This window comes from Salvelinus namaycush, chromosome 7, assembly GCF_016432855.1.
Source record: "Salvelinus namaycush isolate Seneca chromosome 7, SaNama_1.0, whole genome shotgun sequence".
Lineage (NCBI taxonomy): Eukaryota > Metazoa > Chordata > Actinopteri > Salmoniformes > Salmonidae > Salvelinus > Salvelinus namaycush.
The window spans coordinates 43,971,889-43,995,414 of NC_052313.1; the positions used below are offsets into that span (position 1 = coordinate 43,971,889).

At 44.0% G+C, this 23,526-nt stretch overlaps 1 protein-coding gene across 1 annotated transcript in view; it reads left to right on the plus strand.

Moving 5' to 3' along the window:
- LOC120051281 (cyclin-dependent kinase 15-like) overlaps positions 1–23,043 on the plus strand; it is a 29,574-nt gene extending 6,531 nt beyond the window's left edge. The window contains exons 3-13 of the mRNA XM_038998062.1: positions 6,910–7,050; positions 7,758–7,852; positions 9,359–9,438; positions 9,640–9,797; positions 9,949–10,072; positions 12,803–12,923; positions 14,352–14,445; positions 14,785–14,848; positions 18,956–19,004; positions 20,368–20,510; positions 22,267–23,043. Coding sequence (XP_038853990.1) covers positions 6,910–7,050; positions 7,758–7,852; positions 9,359–9,438; positions 9,640–9,797; positions 9,949–10,072; positions 12,803–12,923; positions 14,352–14,445; positions 14,785–14,848; positions 18,956–19,004; positions 20,368–20,510; positions 22,267–22,382 — 1,185 coding nt within the window. The 3' untranslated portion in view covers positions 22,383–23,043. The remainder of the gene's footprint in view (positions 1–6,909; positions 7,051–7,757; positions 7,853–9,358; positions 9,439–9,639; positions 9,798–9,948; positions 10,073–12,802; positions 12,924–14,351; positions 14,446–14,784; positions 14,849–18,955; positions 19,005–20,367; positions 20,511–22,266) is intronic.
- The last annotated feature ends 483 nt before the right edge of the window (positions 23,044–23,526 follow it).

Below are 23,526 nucleotides of genomic sequence, written 5' to 3' on the forward strand. Positions count from 1 at the left end.
ATGGAGGAGCCCCCATCTCCCAAGAGCAGGAGTGTCGCGTTCTTCCCATCTGCTGAGGTAGCAGTGAGCGTGTGTGTGTGTGTGTGTGTGTCTGTGTCTGATTCTGCAGGCTTGGTTAGGGTGATGGCTGGTGCCACTGTGTTATTACTGTCAGTGTCCTTGGATTATCACACTAACACTGAGTGTCACATGATATTCAACGGTGTCGTGTCTTTAGTGATGTCTCTCTGTCTGTCAGTGTGCCCTGTGCACACATCAATTAGGTTCAATGAAATGCTCCTGACGGGGAATTCTCTCTCGGGGAAAACGCTCCTGCCTCTGCGTTGACAGTAACCTTTTCTCTCGGGGTAGCCAGCGATTCTTTCAGCTAGCTTGTGAGTTTTTGTTTTTATGCCTAAGTTGTAAACAAAGCTGGTGGGTAATGTATTCTAGCTGACTAGCTGCAAGATGGCCAGTTACAATAATAGATGTGTCATCACAACAGCAGGCTGCCTGTCTCTCTTGGCCCTTTCTTCGCCCACGCCTGTCCACGACATTCAGAGAATCCACAACACACATTCTGCCGTGTCTAACGAATGTATTTTTGGAAAAAGGCGCCGTCGACAGGAACAGAGGAAAGCAATTCCATTGAGTAGCGTAGGGCCCTGGCGGTGGTGAGGGGATGGATAATGTTCCCATGGGACATCACAGGCCTCTGTATCAGCACAGCTCACATTGAAATGTCCTGTTCTCTATTGTGACTTTTACACTGAGTACACCAAACATTAGGAACCCCCCCTCTTTACCCTCTGAACAGCCTCGATTCGTCGGCGCATGAACTCTACAAGGTGTCAGAAGTGTTCCACAGGGATGCTGGCCCATGTTGACTCCAGTACTTCCCACAGTTGTGTCAAGTTGGCTGGATATCCTTTCGGTGGTGGGCCATTCTTTTTTTTTTTTTTATACTTTGTTTTTATTGTAGGAACACAAAGAAAGTACAAATAAAGTAAAATAAAATAACAAAAATGATCTGGCAGTTACAGTGCACTTCATACCTTCATCATCATATTAGTTACATTAGCATCTTTGAATTAGACCTTTTCCAAGTATGAAACCCGTTTGTCCCAGTATTCCTGACCTCTCTCCTGTTGAGTTCTTAAAGCAAAGGTCATACGCTCCATGTGGTGTATTTCTTCTACAATGTCTATCCATTGTGTCACTGTGGGAGGGTCTTTTTGTAGCCATTTCCTAGTGATAGCCTTTTTACTGGCTGCCAGTAGGACCTTCAAGAGGTACTTTTCTATATTGTGTAAGTTATCTGGTATTTCACCCAAGTACAAAGAAATGAATGTTTGTTCTATGTCAAATCCCATTATTTTTCCAATGTTAGATCTTATTTCTCCCCAGTAAGTTTCGATTGCGGGGCAGGACCAAAAGATATGAGAGTGGTCCGCCCTCAATAGACCGCATTCTCTCCAACAAGGGTGTGGTGAGCCAGTCTGTTTTGATTTCAGTTTAGGTGTTATGAAGAAACGTATAACATTCTTCCAACAGAATTCTCTCCATGACCTTGAGTTGGTGGAGCTTTGTTGAGTCTCTAATATGTTCAACCATGTTTCATCAGTTATTTCAATGTTAAGTTCCTCCTCCCATTTCTTTTTAATATAGTTTGTAGAATGTTTCTTTGAGGATTGAATACCCAAGTAGAGATTTGAAATCGTTTTTTTGTTACTCCCCAAGTTGTATGCGTTAGTGAATACTTGGATTAATTTTGGAGGTGCTCGAGGGTCAGTCACTTTTATCTCCCTTAAGAAATAGTGTCGGACTTGTAGGTATCTGTAAAAATCTTGTTTATCCAAGCCATGTTTTTTACTTAAGTCCTGGAAGTTATCTAGGTTCCCATTCCTTATAATTGTACTGAATGATGTGATGCATTTCTGCGTCCATTGTTTAAATCTGCTGTCCTGAGTTGCAGGGATGAAGCTGGGGTCGTATGCGGGCCAACTCAGCAGTTTGATCTCTCTGTCTAAATTATTTTGCTTAACTACCCTAAACCATGTCTTCAGAGAGAAATTAATCCACTGATTTTGTCTATTGTATATTTCTTTTACCATGTCCTTATTTCCCAAAACTGACTGTATGGGTATCCCTGTCAAAGTAGTCTCGATGTCTTTCCATTTGGATTCGTATTCTGAATTGCACCAACAAACCAGGGGTCTCAATTGGGCTGACACATAATAATCTTTTAGGTTTGGTAAGGCCATACCCCCACAGTTTTTTGGTAACTGTAATGTTGTATATCTAGTTCTTGGTCTCTTACTGTTCCAGATAAACCTTGATATCCGTTTATCCCATTCCCTAAACTGTTTAGGTGGGATTTCTATGGGCAGTGATTGGAACAAATACAATAACCTCGGCAGGATGTTCATTTTGATTGTTTCAATTCTACTACTAAGATCTAAGGGAAGTGAGTTCCACCTGTCTAGGTCATCATATATTTTCTTGTTGATGTGATCGTAATTCATGCAATAAAGTTTGGGTGTATCTTTTGGTAGGTATACTCCAAGATATTTAATGGATGAAGAGGTCCAGGTGAAGTTATACCTATTCTTCAGCTCTTCCTGTGGGGTATAATTATATACTAGGGCTTGGGTCTTGTGTACGTTAAGCACATACCCTGAATATGTTCCAAATGTTTGTAGAACATCCATCAATCTAGGTACGCTTGAGCCTGGGTCTTTAAGGAATAACAGAACGTCATCCGCATACATGCATATCTTATGTTCACTGTCTCTTATTGTTATTCCCTCTAAGGTTGGGTCCTGTCTTATTGCCTGTGCTAATGGTTCGAGGTACAAGGAGAAGAGCGTGGGTGAAAGATTACAGCCTTGTCTTGCCCCTCGCTCTAATTTTATCGTTCGTGTCAAATGTCCATTTATCTTTATTCTAGCGGTCGGACATGAATACAGTGTTTTGATGCACTGTATCACTTCTTTGTTGAAACCAAATCTTTCCATAACTTGGAATAGGTAATCCCATCCCACTGAATCAAATGCTTTTTCTGCATCTAGACTGATTAATATTGCACTTGTCTTATTCTGAGTAATGTGGTCCATTATTTGTTGAGATATTGCTTTATTAATTTCTTCGGTGGATATTTCTAAAGTTAGTCTATCATTTTGCTCTGTCCCAATTGAGGGGAGATCAAGTGAGTTCAAAAAGTGCTCTATTGTCTGTGCATCTGCCTTCTCTGGTTGCTTGTACAGATTTGTGTAATATGATTCAAATGCACTCTGTATTTCATCTAATTTGCATGTGATCTTTTTTGTTTTGGGGTCTTTTATTTTAAAAATGGTATTCTGTGCTTGTTGTTTCCTGAGTCTCCATGCTAGTAATTTGGTTGCCTTTGAGCCTGCTTCATAATATCGTTGTTTCAGGAACCTAAGCTTTTTCTCTACTTCTTCTCTATAAATCTGGTCAATTTCCTGTTTTACCTTTTGAATCTCTCGTAATATAAGAGGGTCTTTGTATTGACTATGAGATCGTTCTAAGTTTCTTAGGGTTTCCTGTAATTTCAGCAGTTTCTGTGCTTTAATCTTTTTCTTGAGAGACGATGTGGCTATGATTTTTCCTCTAATAACCGCCTTAGCTGCATCCCACAGTATAGCAGGAGATACTTCCCCATTATCATTATTCTCCAGATAGATGTTCAATTCTGTCTTTATTGATTCCTTGAATGCTGGATCATTCAGCATGCTTGTATTAAGTCTCCATGTAGTATTTCTTGGTTTGCCATCAAGGTGTAGAGTGAGGTAAACTCCATTATGATCTGATAAGTCGCTCTGCCCGATCCTACAATCCTTAAGCCTGTGTCTATCTGCACTGTACATAAAAAAGTAGTCTAACCTGGAGTATTCAGTGTGGCGGGCTGAGTAAAAAGTATATTCCTTATCGGTCTTGTGGGTGTCACGCCATACATCGAGCAGTCCTAGATCCTGCAGTATCCTATTGATCTTTTTGGCAACTAGGCTCATTTTCCTATTTTGATTTGTGCTGTCCAATTTTGAGTTTAGAATTGTGTTAAAATCCCCTCCACAGATAAGAGTGCCAGTGGTTTCTGTGGCAATTAAATCAAACACCTTCCCGTAGAAGACCATGTCACTCCCTGGGGGTACGTATACATTAAATAATGTAACTTCCTTGTTATCCAGTTTACATTAAACAGGTATAAATCTACCCTCCTTGTCTTTTATTTCTGACATAAACTCAAAATTAACTGAATTTGGGATCAAGATTGCAACTCCCCTTCTACCCATTTTGTAAGAAGAAAAAAAAGTGTTCCTATATCCCATTTTCTTGAGTTTCTCGTGTTCAGGTGTGGATAAGTGAGTTTCCTGCCAGAATAGTATGTCAACTCTCTCCCGTTTCATCTTTGCTATTACCTTACTTCTCTTGATGGCACTCCCCAGTCCGTTTACATTGAGACTTATGACCTTAAATTCCCGATGATGCATCGATATAAATAAAAAAAGCTGTGCACCATACCTGCCTGCTTATCATGAACCTAAAAATGAACGAAAATTCAAGAACGATAATAAAGTAAACCAAAGTGGGAAAGTACTTTGGTATTTGGACTCCCATGTCAGAGGACTGTCTCTTGCCTCTGGGGTTTGAGGGGATGAGCCTGTCCGCAGGATGGGCCCCTCGCTCAGATATGAAAATGCGTGACGTAGTCACAAACAAGACCTGGTGGAAGCGAAAATAATAAGGGCGCCTATTTCGTCGCTTATACACATCGGTTAATTACAAGTTAAAACTATATTGGTCATGCGTGCATATCATGAATCCTCCCCTTGATATGCCCTTCTGTCGCCCCGTTGTCAATGTGTCATTAATCCTTAGCTAATATATATGTTATTAACGTGACGCTACTTAATGTGTTCATAAAGAACACATGCTTTTGGGTACTCACCCTTGTTCAGCATTGGGGGAAAATAGGGGAGATATTTTATCTATTGCAATGTCAACCGTAACAACCCAAAGTCTTAACAGCTGCGGTAACTATTAATTCTGTTAAATCCGATTCAGTGTCTTTCATCTTCCCGTTGGAAATGCCTGAGTCTCTCTCGGATGTGAACGTCCTCTCGCCGAGATGGTTTCCCTCTTTCTCCATGACCTTGCTTGTTGACAACGATCCATGGGAGAGCCTGCTCGAGTCTTTCCGCTGGTGATGTCGCCTTTCTCCTGGCGGTATACTCCACTGGGAAGCCCCTTGACTTCAGGTCCTCAGCCGCCTCGTCTGCATGCTCGTATGTAACCGGGCCATTTTTCAGAAATACCCGCATTTTTGCCGGGTATGGTGTTTGGAAGCGAATACCCTTCTCTTTAAGTGCTTTCTTAATGGGGGTGTATTCTTTCCTTCTTTTCAGTATCTTTCCCGCGTAGTCATGATCAAAGAACACTCGTTGGCCTTGGAAGTTAACAGGTTTTTTCCAGGTAGCATGTAAAACTTTCTATTTGACTGAGAATTTTAGGAACCGTATTACTATGGATCTTGGTGGGGCGCCGCTGGGGGTTTTGAGGCCAGAGCTCGGTGTGCTCTCTCGATTCCCAGGTCAGTGTCGTCGTCAAGTATGTCCTTGAATAGACCCTCCACGAAGTTGGGCATAGAGTCTTTTTCTGCGCCCTCTACTACGTTATAAAGTCTAATGTTGTTTCGACGTGAGAAACCTTCGAGTTCTGTCACTTTTGCCTGTAGTGCATGTTGGCTTTTCAGTGACTGTTCAAGTATTTCCTTGACTGTGAAGTTCCATGTGTCCGTTTCCCCAATGCGCTGTTCTGCGTCCCCCATTCTTGTAGATATGCTGTGAAGTTCTAATTTGTTTTCTTCCAGTTTCTGGTTAATGTCCTTCTTGAACTCATTTAGTTATTTTCTTACATCTTCTCGAAGTTCCTCTCGTAAGCCTGTGAGCGCCTCGCGCAATTCCTCCTTCATCACCTCACGAAATGAGGGTTCTTTTGCTGCTGCTATCTTATTTGCGCTAGCATTAGCCATTTCGGGTTCTTCGACGATTATATCTTCTGCTGTCTTGTTACGGGCTGTTGTTGTAGCTCCACGACCTTTTCCTGTTTTCCCCTTTTCCATTTTGCGTAAGTTATTATAATGCTCAGAGTAAATACTTGAATTTGGGGGGGAAATTCCCAACCGATGTGCAGTACGAAAAACTAGGCAGCCATTTCCCAAGTTGCGTCACCGGAAGCCCCGTGGTGGGCCATTCTTGACACACACGGGAACCTGCAGTTCTCGACACTGCGCCTGGCACCTACTGCCATATCCCCGTTCAAAGGCACTTAAATATTTTGTCTTGCCCATTCACTCTCTGAATCGCACACATACACAATCCATGTCTCAATTGTGTCAAGGCTTAAAAATCCTTCTTTAACCTGTCTTCTCCCCTTCTCATCTACACTGTTTGAAGTGGATTTAACAGGTGACATCAATATGGGATCATAGCTTTAACATGTATTCACCTGGTCAGTCTATGTCGTGGAAAGAGCATGTGTTCTTAATGTTTTGTACACTCGGCGTTCTCTGTGTCTTTCATGTTGTTAGCCACAGTTGGTGGGGAGGCTGAGAAAGAACAGTCTCCTCATATTGCCTCTTGTGTCTGTCTATCTGTGTCTCTCTCTCTCTCTAGTTCTCTTTATCCTCTGTCTCTCCCTATCTCTATCTCTCTCTCTCTCTCTCTCTCTCTCTCTCTCTCTGTCTCTCTCTCTGTCTCTGTCTCTGTCTCTGTCTCTGTCTCTGTCTCTCTCTCTCTGTCTCTGTCTCTCTCTCTCTGTCGTCTGCCGTGTGTTTATTTGCATCCACCACACTCTCTCTCTCTCTCTCTCCTGTCACTCTCTATTCTCTCTCATTCACCTGGCCAGTTGGATGAGACAGACCCGTCCTACTCCAAGCCCCAGCCTCACTGGTTCCACACGCTGCAGGTCCGCAGGCTGACGGTCCAGAGAGGACGCAGCAACAGTGACCCTATGGGAGGAAAGAGTTTCGATCAGGACTTCCAATGGGTGAGCACTGGGAAGTTTAGCCTGATCCCAGATCTGTTATAAAATCAAATGTTATTCATCACATACACATGGATATCAGATGTTATTGCGAGTGTAGCGAAATGCTTGTGCTTCTAGTTCCGACAGTGTAGCAATATCAACAAGTAATCTAACAATTACACAACAACTACCTAATACACACAAATCTAGGTAAAGGGATGAAATAAGAATATGTACATATAAATATATGGATGAGCAATGACCATAGGCAAGATGCAATAGATGGTATAAAATGCAGTATATATTTACATATGGGATGAGTAAGATATGCAAGATATGTAAACATCATTATTAAAGTGGCATTAATAAAGTGACTAGTGATCCATTTGTTAGAGTGGCCAATGATTTCAAGTCTGTATGTAGGCAGCAGCCTCTCTGTGTTAGTGATGGCTGTTTAACAGTCTGATGGCCAAGAGATAGAAGCCATTTTTCAGTCACTCGGTCCCAGCTTTGATGCACCTGTATGATTACTATGGTGTGTGACAATGACGTTAGGATTTGGCAAGATAGTACAAACAGATCTGGGATCAGGCTTGGTGAGGTAGGTGGCACCTGGTTATATTTGTAATGTACCTGCAGTTACCTCACTCTGTCAATATGAAGATGTACTGTAAATGTTTGAGGTCGGCACCTTACCCCACCTAACACACGCGTGTCCGTCCTCACAGAAAACAGGCCTAGAGTTTGGCACAGCTAACTCCTACCTGAACCTGGAGAAGATAGGGGAGGGGACATACGCTACAGTCTACAAGGGAATCAGCCGGTCAGTATCAATCAATCAATGAATCAGTTGTCATCAAGTGCTTATGCAGTAACCCGACCTTGACCCCAAAGAGCAAGCGGAATCTGAAGTCAGACATTACCACAACTCAACACTGATGAACAGCTCAATAACTACGTCACCCACCCTGACAGCGTCCAATAGGTCAGTGTAGTCATTCGTATATGACCCATCTTTCATATTATCCCTACAAACTAAACCGCTATGTCAGCTGGTGTTGATTTGACTGACCCTATTTGTCCCCTGTGCTGTTCGTTTGACGAAGGACAAGGTTTTTTTTGCGAACGTCTATTGGACGGTTCTACGCTAACGAGCACAGAGCATATAAAGCCTTTCACAGTGGTTTCACTTCATACGGTCAAACAGCACACAGTCGAGGCTGCCAGAGGTCACGTCACAGATAGAACAGATATTTCACCAGATGTTTAAATGCGAAGCATCCGCTTGGCGTTTCCACTCACTACCAAATATGGTAGTGAGAGGAAGCCCAGTGGCCGGCAGTGGGAGAAGATGGAATGAGATGGATTTTGGCCGACAATTAAACATTTGACCTCAATACAGTTTATGGTTCCCAAAAGTATAATCTCTTACGAATAGAGTGGACTAAGTTTTGTAGACTTTACCCTTGTTTAGTTATTGCACACGCACACTTCACAGAGTAGGCTTTCCCTAACGGAAATATGCAAATGTGTGCTAGAACGTGACAATAGGATCTCGCTAGCTTGTGCTTGGCTCTGCCCACCTCCTTGCTCTGCCCACTATTACTCATTTGTTTCCATTTGAAACGACAGGCTGTGGTCTGTCTTGCTTTAGTTATACAAATCTTTGGTGACGTTATGCTAGTGTTCAGGACAGAGAGCTTTATTAACTCATAAAGTCAGACTCCAGAAGAGCAGGGAGAGAGCTTTATTAACTCATCAAGTCAGACTCCAGAAGAGCAGGCAGAGAGCTTTATTTACTCATCAAGTCAGACTCCAGAAGAGCAGGCAGAGAGCTTTATTAACTCATCAAGTCAGACTCCAGAAGACCAGACAGAGAGCTTTATTAACACATCAAGTCAGACTCCAGAAGACCAGGCAGAGAGCTTTATTAACACATCAAGTCAGACTCCAGAAGAGCAGGCAGAGAGCTTTATTAACCCATCAAGTCAGACTTCAGAAGACCAGGCAGAGAGCTTTATTCTCATCAAGTCAGACTCCAGACGACCAGGCAGAGAGCTGCCAAAAGCCACAGCTGCACTAAGATAAGAGTTTTTCGGTCAGGTAGGAGATGTGATTTGATTGGTTGGCAGCAATGCAGAAATGGAGGGTGAGGTTCGATTGTGTTTTTATTGACATTTAATGAGGTCATGAATTGTATTGCTCCGTTATAAATTATAATAGATTACTGTATTTGCCTGTATTACTGTATTTGCCTATATCCTCTCTCACCATAACTGAGCCGTGGGATGTTCACTCTCTCTGTTACTCTCCTCTACTCTGCCCTCAGGATAAACGGGCACCTGGTGGCCTTGAAGGTGATCCGTATGAAGACTGAAGAAGGCGTGCCATTCACTGCCATCCGAGAGGGTGAGAGCTTTTCCAGTAGGCCCATGCTGTACATGCGAAACAGGTTGATACTTCGACGTCTCAGAGTAACCCCCCCAGGAAATGAACTGAAGTGAAGTCATGTTAGCTTTAGCATGTTTAGGAGAATTGCATGTGCTTATCAAACTCCATTTCCACTGTGAACAAAGTGAATTGGTATTAGCTCTGTGTCTGTCTGTCCAGCTTCACTCCTGAAAGGCCTGAAACACGCCAACATTGTCCTGCTCCATGACATCATCCACACCAAAGAGGCACTCACATTTGTCTTTGAGTACGTACAAACAGACTTGGCTGAGTATATGAAGCAGCACCCAGGGGGCCTGCATTCCTACAATGTCAGGGTAAGTTCAATATTGTGATCAACAGAACCTCAACAAATACCATACCTTTTCCCTCTCACCCTAAAATCTCTCCTCTGCTCTTTCAGTTGTTTTAATTGTTCACCATTGACCATACTCTTCCTGCATGTCTGTCTGTCTGTGTGTCCATCAGATCTTCATGTTCCAGCTGCTGCGGGGTCTGTCCTACATCCACGGTCGGAGGATCCTGCACCGGGACCTCAAACCCCAGAACCTGCTCATCAGCTACCTGGGGGAGCTCAAACTGGCCGACTTCGGTAAACCAAACCCTAGCTTCATGTCCACATTCTGGTTCAACCCTAACCTCAAATCTAACCCTAACCCAAGCTTCATGTCCACATTCCGGTTCTACCCTAACCCTAGCCTCAACTACAACCCTAACCCTAGCTTCATATCCACATCCCGGTTCAAACCTAACCCTAGCCTCAACCACAATCCTAACCCTAGCCAACCCCTCCACAGCCTCTTAAGTTCTGGCTTGTCCATTGTCTATCCTCTGTAGAAGCCTATGGTATAACTCTCTCTTTATAATGTGTTATTTGGTCATGTATACAGGTGGTATTATAACTTCATCTTACAACTTCTATCTCAAGGCCATCAGACTCCTAAACAGCAATCACTAACTCAGAGAGGCTGCTGCCTACATTGAGACTGGCCACTTTAATAAATGGATCACTAGTCACTTTATACAATGCCACTCTAAATAATGCCGCTTTAATAATGTTTACATATCTTACATTACACATATCATATGTACAGTTGAAGTTTACATACACTTAGGTTGGAGTCATTAAAACTAGTTTTTCAACCACTCCACACATTTCTTGTTAACAAACTATAGTTTTGTCAAGTCGGTTAGGACATCTACTTTGTGTATGACACAAGTCATTTTTCCAACAATTGTTTACAGACAGATTATTTCACTTATAATTCACTGTATCACAATTCCAGTGGGTCAGAAGTTTACATACACTAAGTTGACTGCGACTTTAAACAGCTTGGAAAATTGCAGACAATGATGTTATGGTTTTAGAAGCTTTTGAAAGGCTAATTGACATAATTTGAGTCAATTGGAGGTGTACCTGTGGATGTATTTCAAGGCCTACCTTCAAACTCAGTGCCTTTTTGCTTGACATCACGGGAAAATCAAAAGAAATCACACAAGTCTGGTTCATCCATGGGAGCAATTTCCAAATGCCTGAAGGTACCACGTTCATCTGTACAAACAATAGTACGCAAATATAAACACCATGGGACCACGCAGCCATCATACTGCTCAGGAAGGAGTTTTGTCTCCTCGAGATGAACGTACTTTGGTGCGAAAAGGGCAAATCATTCCCAGAACAACAGCAAAGGACCTTGTGAAGATGCTGGCGGAAACAGGTACAAAAGTATCTATATCCACAGTAAAACGAGTCCTATATCGACATAACCTGAAAGGCCGCTCAGCAACGAAGAAGCCACTGCTCCAAAACCGCCATAAAAAAGCCAGACTACGGTTTGCAACTGCACATGGGGACAAAGATCGTACTTTTTGGAGAAATGTCCTCTGGTCTGATGAAACAAAAATAGAACTGTTTGGCTATAATAACCATCGTTATGTTTGGAGAAAAAAGGGGGAGGCTTGCAAGCCGAAGAACATCATCCCAACCGTGAAGCACGGGGGTGGCAGCATCATGTTGTGGGGGTGCTTTGCTGCAGGAGGGACTGGTGCACTTCACAAAATAGATGCAATTATGAGGAAAGAAAATTCCGTGGATATATTGAAGCAACATCTCAAGACATAAGTCAGGAAGTTGAAGCTTGGTCGCAAATGGGTCTTCCAAATGGACAATGACCCCAAGCATACTTCCAAAGTTGTGGCAAAATGGCTTAAGGACAACAAAGTCAAGGTATTGGAGTGGCCATCACAAAGCCCTGACCTCAATCATATAGAACATTTGTGGGCAGAACTGAAAATGCGTGTGCGAGCAAGGAGGCCTTCAAACCTGACTCAGTTACACCAACTCTGTCAGGAAGAATGGGCCAAAATTCACCCAACTTATTGTGGGAAGCTTGTGGAAGGCTACCCGAAATGTTTGACCCAAGTTAAACAATTTAAAGGCAATGCTACCAAATACTAATTGAGTGTATGTAAACTTCTGACCCACTGGGAATGTGATTAAAGAAATAAAAGCTGAAATAAATCATTCTCTCTTCTATTATTCTGACACTTCACAGTCTTAAAATAAAGTGGTGATCCTAACTGACCTAAGACAGGGAATTTTTACTAGGATTAAATGTCAGGATTTGTGAAAATCTGAGTTTAAATGTATTTGGCCACGGTGTATGTAAACTTCCGACTTCGACTGTACATATGAGATGAGAAATGGAGGGTATGTAAACATTACATAAAGTGGCATTGCTTAAAGTGACTAGTGATACATTTATTACATTCAATTTTTTATTACTAAAGTGGCTAGAGATTTGAGTCAGTATGTTGGCAGCAGCCACTCAATGTGGTGACAAAGCAGCCACTCAATGTGGTGATGGCTGTTTAACAGTCTGATGGCCTTGAGATAGAAGCTGTTTTTCCCTAAAACAGGGAATTTTTACTAGGATTAAATGTCAGGAATTGTGAAAAACTGAGTTTAAATTTATTTGGCTAAGGTGTATGCAAACTTCCGACTTCAACTGTATATACTGTGTTTTATACCATCTACTGCACCTTGCATATGCCGCTCAGCCATCGCTCATCCATATACTTATATGTACATTTTCTCATTCACCCCTTTAGATTTGTGTGTATTATGTAGTTGCTGGGGAATTGTTAGATTACTTGTTAGATATTACTGCACTGTCGGAACTAGAAGCACAAGCATTTCGCTACACTTACATTAACATCTGCTAGCCATGTGCATGTGACAAATAAAATTTGATGTGATATGTATGATATGTGTGGTATTGTATGCATGTTATAACTATATGGTTCCGTCTGTATCTACTAGGGCTGGCCCGGTCCAAGTCCATCCCGTGCCAGACATATTCGTCTGAGGTGGTGACTCTGTGGTATCGACCTCCTGATGTCCTCCTGGGTTCCACTGATTACTCCACTGCTCTGGACATCTGGTGAGTGGACTGGACATATTTGGACATATCTGGACAGGGTCTAAAAATCCTCCATAACCAACCACCCTGCAGGCAAGGTTGCAATACTGTCATTTCAATCAGCTTTTTCCCACTGGACAGCCAGATCTGAACCCATCAAATCAAATGTATTTATAAAGCCCTTCTTACATCAGCTGATATCTCAAAGTGCTGTACAGAAACCCAGCCTAAAACCCCAAACAGCAAGCAATGCAGGTGTAGAAGCACGGTGGCTAGGATAGGCTCCCTAGAAAGGCCAGAACCTAGGAAGAAACCTAGAGAGGAACCAGGCTATGAGGGGTGGCCAGTCCTCTTCTGGCTGTGCCAGCATTGAACCAGAATAACACCAGAATACCACTGGACCGTGCCCATACTGTTCTATAGACTGCATAACTACTTAGACCACTGTGTCATGGTGCTTTCAAGACAACTGGGAACTCTGGGAGAAAAAACTAGGTCAAATCATGATGTCATTTTTCCTAGTCTGAGCTGGGGTTTTTTCAGAGTTCCCAGTTGTCTTGAACGCACTGAAGTCGGAGATTTCCTAGTTCCAGTTGTCTTGAACGCACTGAAGTCGGAGATTTCCTAGTTCCCAGTTGTCTTGAACGCACTGAAGTCGGAGATTTCCTAGTTCTCAGTTGTCTTGAACGCACTGAAGTCGGAGATTTCCTAGTTCCCAGTTGTCTTGAACGCACTGAAGTCGGAGGTTTCCTAGTTCTCAGTTGTTTTGAACGTGGCGTCAGTGGTGGTTTAAGAGTAGCTGCCATTAGTGTTGCCATTAGTACTCTCCTACAGAGTGAGTTACCTCAGGTTGGCTCAGAGAATGTTGCGTGTTCAGAAGAGTTTAACCTCTTGGCCTTTGTCTAACGATGTTTTGGTGCCGTACTGAAAAACAAATGTTTTAGTTGCTCTCCTAAGCAAAATATTATTTCCCCCCAGAGTTAAAATAATTTTGTACTAATGAATAGCATAAGCGTTGGTATAAACCATCCTGTGCATTAATGTTAATGATATCTGGGCATGTTTCTATTTGACCTTTCCAAATAGAAAAGATTGGGACCACATGTTGTTTAAGGTCTTTGAATACAAAGAGAAATGTATCAAAAGGGTTAGTATTTTAACAGCAATAATCAAATGGGTTGGCCATAACCTAGGTATTTGCTTCGTGTTGTATATTTCGGAAGGTTTTAATATTTGACCAAGGATACGTTTTTGAATTCATCCCCTTTTTCTATGCTATGTTTTGCCCTCTATAAATAGACTGCTTAGGATACAAAACCTACCTTTTAGTTTTTACCAAATTAGTTCACTTATTGTGCCGATTATGAAGTACTGAAGAAAGATGTGCCGTCCATCTCTCTTTTTTCACTCATTATTAAATGACTCCCTCAAACCTGTGTTGTCTTCCAGGGGAGCTGGTTGCATCTTCATTGAGATGCTCCAGGGGACGCCAGCCTTTCCAGGGGTGGCAGACGTCTTTGAGCAGCTGCAGAAAATATGGGCTGTGAGTAGGATCCCCCTTTCACTCTTTTCAATGGCATCATCCTCTCTACATTCTTAGAAAAAAAGGTGCTATCTAGAAGCTTAACGGGTTCTTTGGCTGTTCCCATTGGAGAACCAATTTTTGGTTCCAGGTAGAACCTTTCTACAGCGGGTTCTTCATTGAACCCCAAAAAGGTTCTACCTGGAACCCAAAGAGTGCTACATGGAACCAAAAAGTGTTTTCCTATGGGGACAGACGAAGAACCCCTTTGGAAGCCTTTTTTCTAAGAGTGTAGATCCATAAAAACTGGTAGAGATGGCGGTTGATGGCTCACTCTGGACCCTTTCTGTCTGTCTCCAGGTCGTAGGGGTCCCGACTGAGGAGTCGTGGCCAGGAGTGAACGAGCTGCCCAACTTCAGACCAGGTCAGAACCTCTTCCTCCCTTTCATCCTCCTCCTCCTCCCTCATGACCATTACAATAATCTAATCCATGTGCTGCTGAGAAAATACAGTCATTCCCATTGGGTCAGACAAAGGTCAGGGAGGGATTAGTTTGGGATTAGTCTGGGTAATCTACACACTTAATAAAGCTCGACACCACAGCAGACTAGACTCGTGGTTTGCTGTGTGGCTCATCCCTAACCACTAGGGGGTAGAAGAAGTCAACGAGATACATTTTCACTGGGGTTGTATGGGACTGTGGGCCTGTTGGTCTATAGTGCTGCTTTTGCTTTCCAGACTCGTGGCATTTAAGACGGCTGTGGGAAGAGAGTATTTTAGCTCTTTCTAATGCACTGTGGTTTAAGAGAGTTGAGATGCATGGCGTGTGGCTGACAAACACACCTGCGAGAGGAGTCCGTGTGAAGGCTATGTGTGGGAGTTAACTCTTTGGTCTGAGAGAGAATGATGTCAGGAACGAGGAAGACCTTCAAATGGACCTCCAGACTGTGTGGTTTTGGACAGAGCTCTACTCCTCTGACTCACCTATACTGATCTCTCACTTTCACCTTGTAAACCATGTTCAATGACACCATACCCAGATGTGTGTACTTGTCAGTCTTTTATACTCTTCCATCCAACCCTGAGATTTAAACCTCATGCTGAGTTGAACCTGAGTCAGCTTGTCTTCCCACTCTTCCAGTAATGGGCTACAAAGGGAGTTCGAGGGTGACATGTTTCACAGCTGACTGTGTGTGTGTGTGTGTGTGTGTTTAACTATACTATACTATACAAGAATAGTAAACAAACAAACATTTGTCCAACTGGGGACATTTTGTTAGTCCCCACAAGTTAAAATGCTATTCCTATGGGGTTTAAGGTTAAGGTTAGAATTAGTGTTAGGGTTAGAATTAGGGTTAGGAGCTAGGGTTATGGTTAAGGTTACATTTTGGGGTTAAGATTAGGTTTTGGCATTAAGGTTTGGGAAATTTGGCATTAGGGTTAGGGAAAATAGCATTTTGAAGGACTGAATTGTGTGTCCCCACAAGGTTAGTTATACAAGACTGTGTGTGTGTGTGTGTGTGTGTGTGTGTGTGTGTGTGTGTGTGTGTGTGTGTGTGTGTGTGTGTGTGTGTGTGTGTGTGTGTGTGTGTGTGTGTGTGTGTGTGTGTGTGTGTGTGTGTGTGTGTGTGTGTTGCGCTGCAGAAAATATGGGTTACTCTCTGTCTCTGCTAATTCCTCCCCTACAAGACCCATAGGAATTCAAAACCTCAGACTGTTAAAGTCTTAAAGTTCCTCAGCAAACATTAATAAATAAACATAAGATTCATAAATGCTGAATAAATGCATAGATGAATCTCCAAACTACACAGTGGGTCCTGTCTGCGCTGCCCCATGCAGTTCAATAAGGGCTCTGACATTGGTTGGGGGCGATGAGATGCTGAGAGAAGATGGGCTAGTAGAAAGGTCCGGAAGTCAAAAAGAGAGAACGTTTTGTATAAAATATGTGTAAAGCAAACAGAGCAGTGAGGTTGGAGATGAGAAGACAGACAAGACAGGCAGATGCTTGTACACACTAGAGTATGTGAGCGGAGTGGAGCTGGATTGGAGCGAGGAGCAGAGTGTGCCCAATTTGACTGGAGCATAGAGTAAGATTTTTAAATGCTGGAGCGTCGGTCTTCTCGCCCACTCCAATTTTGCTACAATAGCACTCACTTCGTGAGCTCAAGGCATGCCCGTCCCAGCATGCATTTGTAGTCTGCGTGTGTGCTGCTATAGTCCCTTGCTTTTTCTACTGTCGAGTTCACTAAATATGTTCATAAAGAAACTGATAAAACACACAGCTGCTAAATCAAGGTGACTTACAAAGATGAGGACCAAGAGCAAGAGAGGAAGTGCGATGATTTAGTGTCCACAACCAAAGAATCCTTGTGGAATCTGAAAAGACACGTATCCCAAAAGCATGCTATGTGCACCTGCTAAAAGAAAGGAAATAGGCGGGTAGATAACTAAGTGTGTCATTGTAGCAAAGTATTTCTAAACTTAAACGTTTTGTTCATTTTGGCCCAACGGGCCTGGCATATTCCCACGTTCAAGGAGCTTCCGTTTTAATTTTGTTATTTTGCCTAAAAAACCTTTAGGCCGACCTATAGAGAAATAAAACACAACTCAGCGTCTCTGCCGAACCTGGCAAGAAGGGCCAAAAGGGTGTTTAGGATCCCCAACTGTTCTGCAAGTGTGGGGAGGATATTCTCTGCTGCTGGCCGGCTCTCCAGGCACCATCACATGAGCCTGGAACCACAGACTGGCCAAATGTTTCTAAACATGAATTCTAAAAATGCTTTCCTTTTTAGTCACAGCCTATATGCACAATATATAGATTATGATGATTTAATACAAGGAAATGTGGTTTAAATGCTGAGCCCTTTATGTCCCTACTAGCCTATTGTGTCGCACTCACAAATGCTTCACAATGTATTTCTTTGTAGGCTATAGCATTGACATAATAGAAATGATATAGCCTGAGTAATTCATTTCCGTTCCTTCTTACGCTTCCTGTCTGTCTCCTGACCTATTTAGAGTGTTTATATGCTGTTTAATATGACATTCTTACATTCACCTTTTCATGTTTATTCAAAATAGTTTTCATTCAAATCCATATGGTTTGGTTTCAATACTTAAAAAACCAATTGGTAGGTCCAGGTAGCCACGAAAATAGATGGGTGTTGGTTAAATTGGGATTTGAATGAATGGAGCGAATTTGGCGTGGCAGTTTGTTTTCCCCTGTGAGCCCGGAGCGGTTTTTAGCTGAGCAGTATGAAAGCCCATGGAGCGCCGGGACTGTGTGCAAGCACCAACTCCAGCGATGAGCGGGATTTTCAACCACTTAACTCCGCTCACATGCTCTGGTGTACACACACACACACACACACACACACACACACACACACACACACACACACACACACACACACACACACACACACACACACACACACACACACACACACACACACACACACACACACACACACACACACACACACACAGGAGGGTGAGCCAGACAGCTTTCTCTGCCTTGTCTGTGTGGGGGTGGGGGGAGGGGGGGTGCAATCTGGGCATGAAGAATGTCTGGACTTGGAACCTCTGTGTCTGACAGCTATAGACTCCGACATATTGTACCAATCCGCTGTGTTTGGGGTGGAGAATGAGCTGATATAAGGGGAAAACAGCAGTGGGGGGGTGGTGTGTGTGTGTGTGTGAGAGCGAGTGAGTGAGTGCAGGCGTGTGCACATGCATGTTACTGTGGTGTTTTAGGACACCCATGTTGGTTGTCCTTATGTGGGCATGACCCTAGGTATCTTCTCCTCTCCCCATCCCCTCTCCCCCTCTCTCCCTCCTGGCTAGCTCCCTACCTGGCCCCCTGACTGCTGCTGGCAGCACTGGGTCTCTCCAGATGTGGGAGCTGAATGGACCAATAGATAAAGGCCTGGGCAGCTTTCAGCAGGGCAGAGCGGGTGGCCAGCACAGAACAGGGAGAGGCCAAGAAGGGAAGAGGGAAAATATAGGGAAAATATTCCTTCAGTGACCTGACTGGCCAGGGGAAAGTGATAGCTAGCCTATACTATATAGAATGCTTGTCTAAAAATGTGTGTTTGTTTATGCTCCGTTGCGCCCTGCAGGAGAGACATTTCTTCTTTTTTTTTTCAAATGTGTTTTTATTTCAAACAGTTCAATCTCCACGGTTCACTATTAATTCATCATGGAGCATCGGGGCTGTCCAAAGCACCGGCTATCCAACCGTTAAAACACTCTCATTAAAACTCTACGCCAGGGCTCAGAAACCACAAATTGCGATCAGTAGTGCCAAAGCATGTTTCACTTAGTCTGGCCGCCAGGATACCCTAGCTGTAGCATTAATCATCAAAGAGAACAAGGACTACTTTACCGTAAGTTTACACAGATATTTTGTTTTTTTTGTGTCCTGTGGCCTGACCCACCTCACTGTTCCATCTTGCATGCCTTTGCAGCCATAGTTGCAGGCCAAACATTTCCTAACTAACCTGCTTGTGCTGTTCTCCTCTTCCTACAGAATGGTTTCAACCATGTGAGCCCCAGCAATTCAGGAATGTTTGGAAAAGGTACGGTGAAATCAGTTTGCTCAGTGTTCTGCCAGCACTATGAGTTTGTGAACGTGTTTAATATGTCTTGCAGGTCTGTTTAACTCGTGCACGTTTGTCTAATGTATCTCAGCAACCTGCAAATGTGAACATTTGATACAAATAGTATTCCGCTCCAGCATATAAGTGACTGTAGAGGTAGAGTTTGGATACATGTGTACATAGTGTAGGGTATGGAACTACTCCGTTTTGGACGGCCGTGTGTGTTTGCCCATTCCATTGCCTCCGGCTGGGGAGGGGGAGGGGGAGGGGGAGGGGGGGGGGGGGGCAGCAGAGGTGGGCAGTTAGCCCTGTGGTAACAGGAGATTCTTTGTCTGACCAGGCGTGTCTCCTCCCCTCCTCCCGCCTTCCTCCCCCTTCCAACCATCATGGTGACATCTGACCCAACACAGCTCTGCTCCTGTACCAGCCCACAGGGGGGGCCAGACACACACACACACAGGCACATACAGACATATGCACACATACACACACACACACACACACACACACACACACACACACACACACACACACACACACACACACACACACACACACACACACACACACACACACACACACACAGTCGGGTTATGGGAGAGAGAGGATGTCTGGGGTAGTCTCTGACTCGCTGTCATAACAAATATGAGACCCACTCAACAGTCTGTAGCACACTAATGCAGTCTTGTCTGAAAAAAATCACTCTGAAATAGGGAAACACATTACTAGGAATATGGATCTAAAGGATTTAAATGAGAGACAGTGAGGAAGGGAGAGCAAGAGAGAACGGGAGATAAGAAAGAGAGAGTCAGTCCTGCTGCACAGCACGAGAGAGAGAGAGAGAGAGAGAGAGAGAGAGAGAGAGAGACTCAGGGGAGTTATGGTGTGTTTTTTAATGCAGGTCTGTTCAAGACGGATGAATGGGAGTTGGTCTCTCCCCCACCCATCCCCTCTCCAACTCTCCCCCACCCATCTCCCCCTCTCTCTCTTGTTCTAGCCATGGATTTAATTAACTAGACCCCCTGTTGGGACCAAATGCTCTTTTCTCTAAATACATGGACACTGTCAGAAAAACACACACAGAAATAGCAGATAATTACATTTTGAGATAAAAGTTGCTTCAGTAGGACAGCGAGGAGGCACACAAAGCGGGGAGGGGGGGTACAGAGCTATGCACGCCAGTAGGGAAAATTGACTTGAATTAATGCAAATGACTGAGAAGTGTGGCTGGGTTGTTGTTATATGTCTAATGGTTATGGATGTAAAATAATTTACATAAAGTATGTGTATCTATTGGGGGTTGTGTGTGTATCTCTTATAGTCCCCTCTGCTTCCCCCTCAGACTGTCCAAGTTGCCCTACAAGACAGAGGACCTGGCCCAGCAGATTCTGATCACCATCCCACGAGACCGCATCTCGGCCCAGGATGCACTGCAGCACCCCTATTTCAACACGCTACCGCCCCCCATCATGCAGCTACGAGACAGTGAGTGTTGGAGACTAAGCATGTGCTTGTACGTGCGCGTGCGTATTCATGCGCATATATTTCCCTCCTCTGACCCCCCCCCCCCCCCCCCCATCAATATTCTCTGTTTCTCCCTGCCGGTGAGAGAGATTGACACTCCGAGATTGACACTCCGTGCAGTTTGTCACTTAAACAGTCTACCCATCCGACGCATGATTAAAGACACGAGCTTCCTACTGTGAGCACAGATGGCTCCTTTGAAGAGATCAGACTGTCTCCACAGCTCTCGGGTGGCTAAACAGATATACATCAGGAAAGTGGATGTATAAGTAAGCAAAGTTGCATTTGAAGTCTCTCTCCACCTGTCTGTCTATCGCGCTGACAGTCTGCCTGGTTCGGTTTGAACATAGATGTGTTTTTCCAGGCCGTAGAAATAATATTCAGTGAACAGAAGAAGAGTACAGGGAGTACTAGGATAGATATTAGTGAAATGGAGGAATGTATTAGATAGGAACAAAACCTCAGGGGATACAGTGTCTGATATGGTCAAGCAGTAGGCTTCCAGCTGAATGTGTCCTACACACACATGCTGGCAGATGCATGCGCGGGAGCGTACACACACACACACACACACACACACACACACACACACACACACACACACACACACACACACACACACACACACACACACACACACAGTCTTGCGCAACTAACCTTGTGGGAACATACAATTCAGTCCCATTCGAAATTCTATTTTCCTTAACCCCTAACCCGTACCCTTACCCTAACCTTAACCCCAAAACCTAACCTTAACCCTAAACCTAACCCTAGCTCCTAACCCTAACCCAAAACCGAACACATTTGACCTCCCACCAACACAATTTCCCCAGTTTATCAAATTTTTGTTTTACTATCCCCACAAGTATAGTTAAACACACACACACACACCACACACCACACACACACACACACACACACACACACACACACACACACTCTGCTCTTTCGATAATGAGCCATCATTACTACTAGTACTCTGCATGGCATCCCAGACAGGGAGAATAGACCGTAGGGGAGAGACATCAATGAACAGAGCGGAGAAGGAGAATAGGGAGCGAGAGAGAGCGAGAGAGAGAGCAACTAAGAAGCGAAAGAGCGTGGGGAGAGAAGGTTCTCACCAGGATGAACAAACTTCTTTTAATGATGCCAAGGTCTCGGCAGGGCAGAAGGGAGAAGGCCTAGAAACAGACCAGTAGTAATGAGTAGCCCTTTTACCTTCACACAATGTATCACAATATAACAGGAACAGTGGCGAGCAGCATCAAGTGTTGGGAAGAGAAGTCATTGTAGTTGTTAGGGATGGGGCTCTAGCTGGACTGTACACGACCACACCCAACACCAGGTGCCTATGAGAGGCCCCTTTGATCGCGTCCCAGCTAGTAGCCAGTAAGTCTGTAAGGGGGGCGTGGTGGCGTTTAGGCTCTAAGCTGTCTGAGCTGCCATGATCGGTATCTGTCAGACCAACTGCCCTATAAGGCTTCTCCGGGAGTTATTTTGGGAGATGTTTATCTTTTTGTTACTGTTGGTGAGCTGGCCGAGGAACTTTTTCACCTGACTTTGTAATGATGTGAAGCCGTAAGAGTTGCCTGACTCTCTCTCTCTCTCTCTCTCTCTCTCTCTCTCTCTCTCTCTCTCTCTCTCTCTCTCCCCGTCTATATCTGTCTCTCTCTCTCTACCCCCCCCCTCCCTCTCTCTACCTCCCCCCCTTTCTCAGCTGTATCAGTCTTCAAGGTCCCCGGAGTGAGGCTGGAGACAGAGGTGAAGGATATCTTCAGTCCCAGTCGAAGGATCAGACCGTCCCAGCTGGTGCCCTTGGCTAAGTGCTGGTGATAATGGACCTCTAACCCCCTAACCCCAGGCCCCTAGCCCTGCCTGCAGGCTAGACCACCATCTGATCAAGATGGAGAGGCATGAGGCTTCACACACACACACACACAACACTTACCTACACCACCAGCGTCCTCCACCAACCTCTGCTCTTGACTCCACCCAGCATTCCTCAGTCAGAGTTCCCATGTTGTAAGAAGACAGGAGAGAAGAGGGAGGGGTTGAATGGTACCTGGTATATCACATATTAGATGACGTCAGAAGTACTGTATGTACTGTATATACTCTCTATCTGAGACCCGACGTCTGTTGTTGGTGGCAACGGAAAGCTACGCAACGTCTACGATAACTGTCAGGAAGCTCAGAACTCCTTAACATCTTCCTCCTGCTAAACCACCTCCTCCTGCTTCCTCCCTCCTCCCTCTCCTTCTCAGAGCGTCTCCCTGGACTCACTATCCTCTCTCTGCCTCCTCCTAAATGTACACTGAGATTCAATGATGATGATGGGTTTGTTTTGCAGATGAGTGTTTTATTTTGTACTGCCAAAACATGCATATATTATATACCTCTTATATTAATCAGGTCCTTGTGAACCATGATTGTTCTTTTGCACAGCATGCAGGTGGGTATCCCTGCAACAGAATGACTGTGACGGCTGTGTGTACACTGTTGCGTTGCGTGTACACTGTAATTCATGTTGTATTGTACCGTGAAACTTCCTCCTTAACACCCCATATAGCGTATTTTTCGGCAATCTTGTGATGTCCACTCTTCAGTTGTCCTACACTTGGGTGCAGCTTGCCTTTAAAATGTGTGTGTGTGTGTTTTTCGGGAGAATGAGTGAAGGAGTGTGTGAGTCAATAAATGTTGCAGTATTGTGTGTTATTTTCTGATATATACATTTAGAACTGCCTGCAGGTCTACATATCATATTTCGTTTATTGTCTTCTCTAACAAGCTACACTATATATACAAAAGTATGTGGACACCACTTCAAATTAGTAGTTTCGGCTATTTCAGGTGTCTAAAATCGAGCACAAAGCCATGCAATCTCCAAAGACAAACATTGGCAGCAGAATGGCCTTTCTGAAGAGCTCAGTGACTTTCAACGTGGCACCGTCATAGAATGCCACCTTTCCAACAAGTC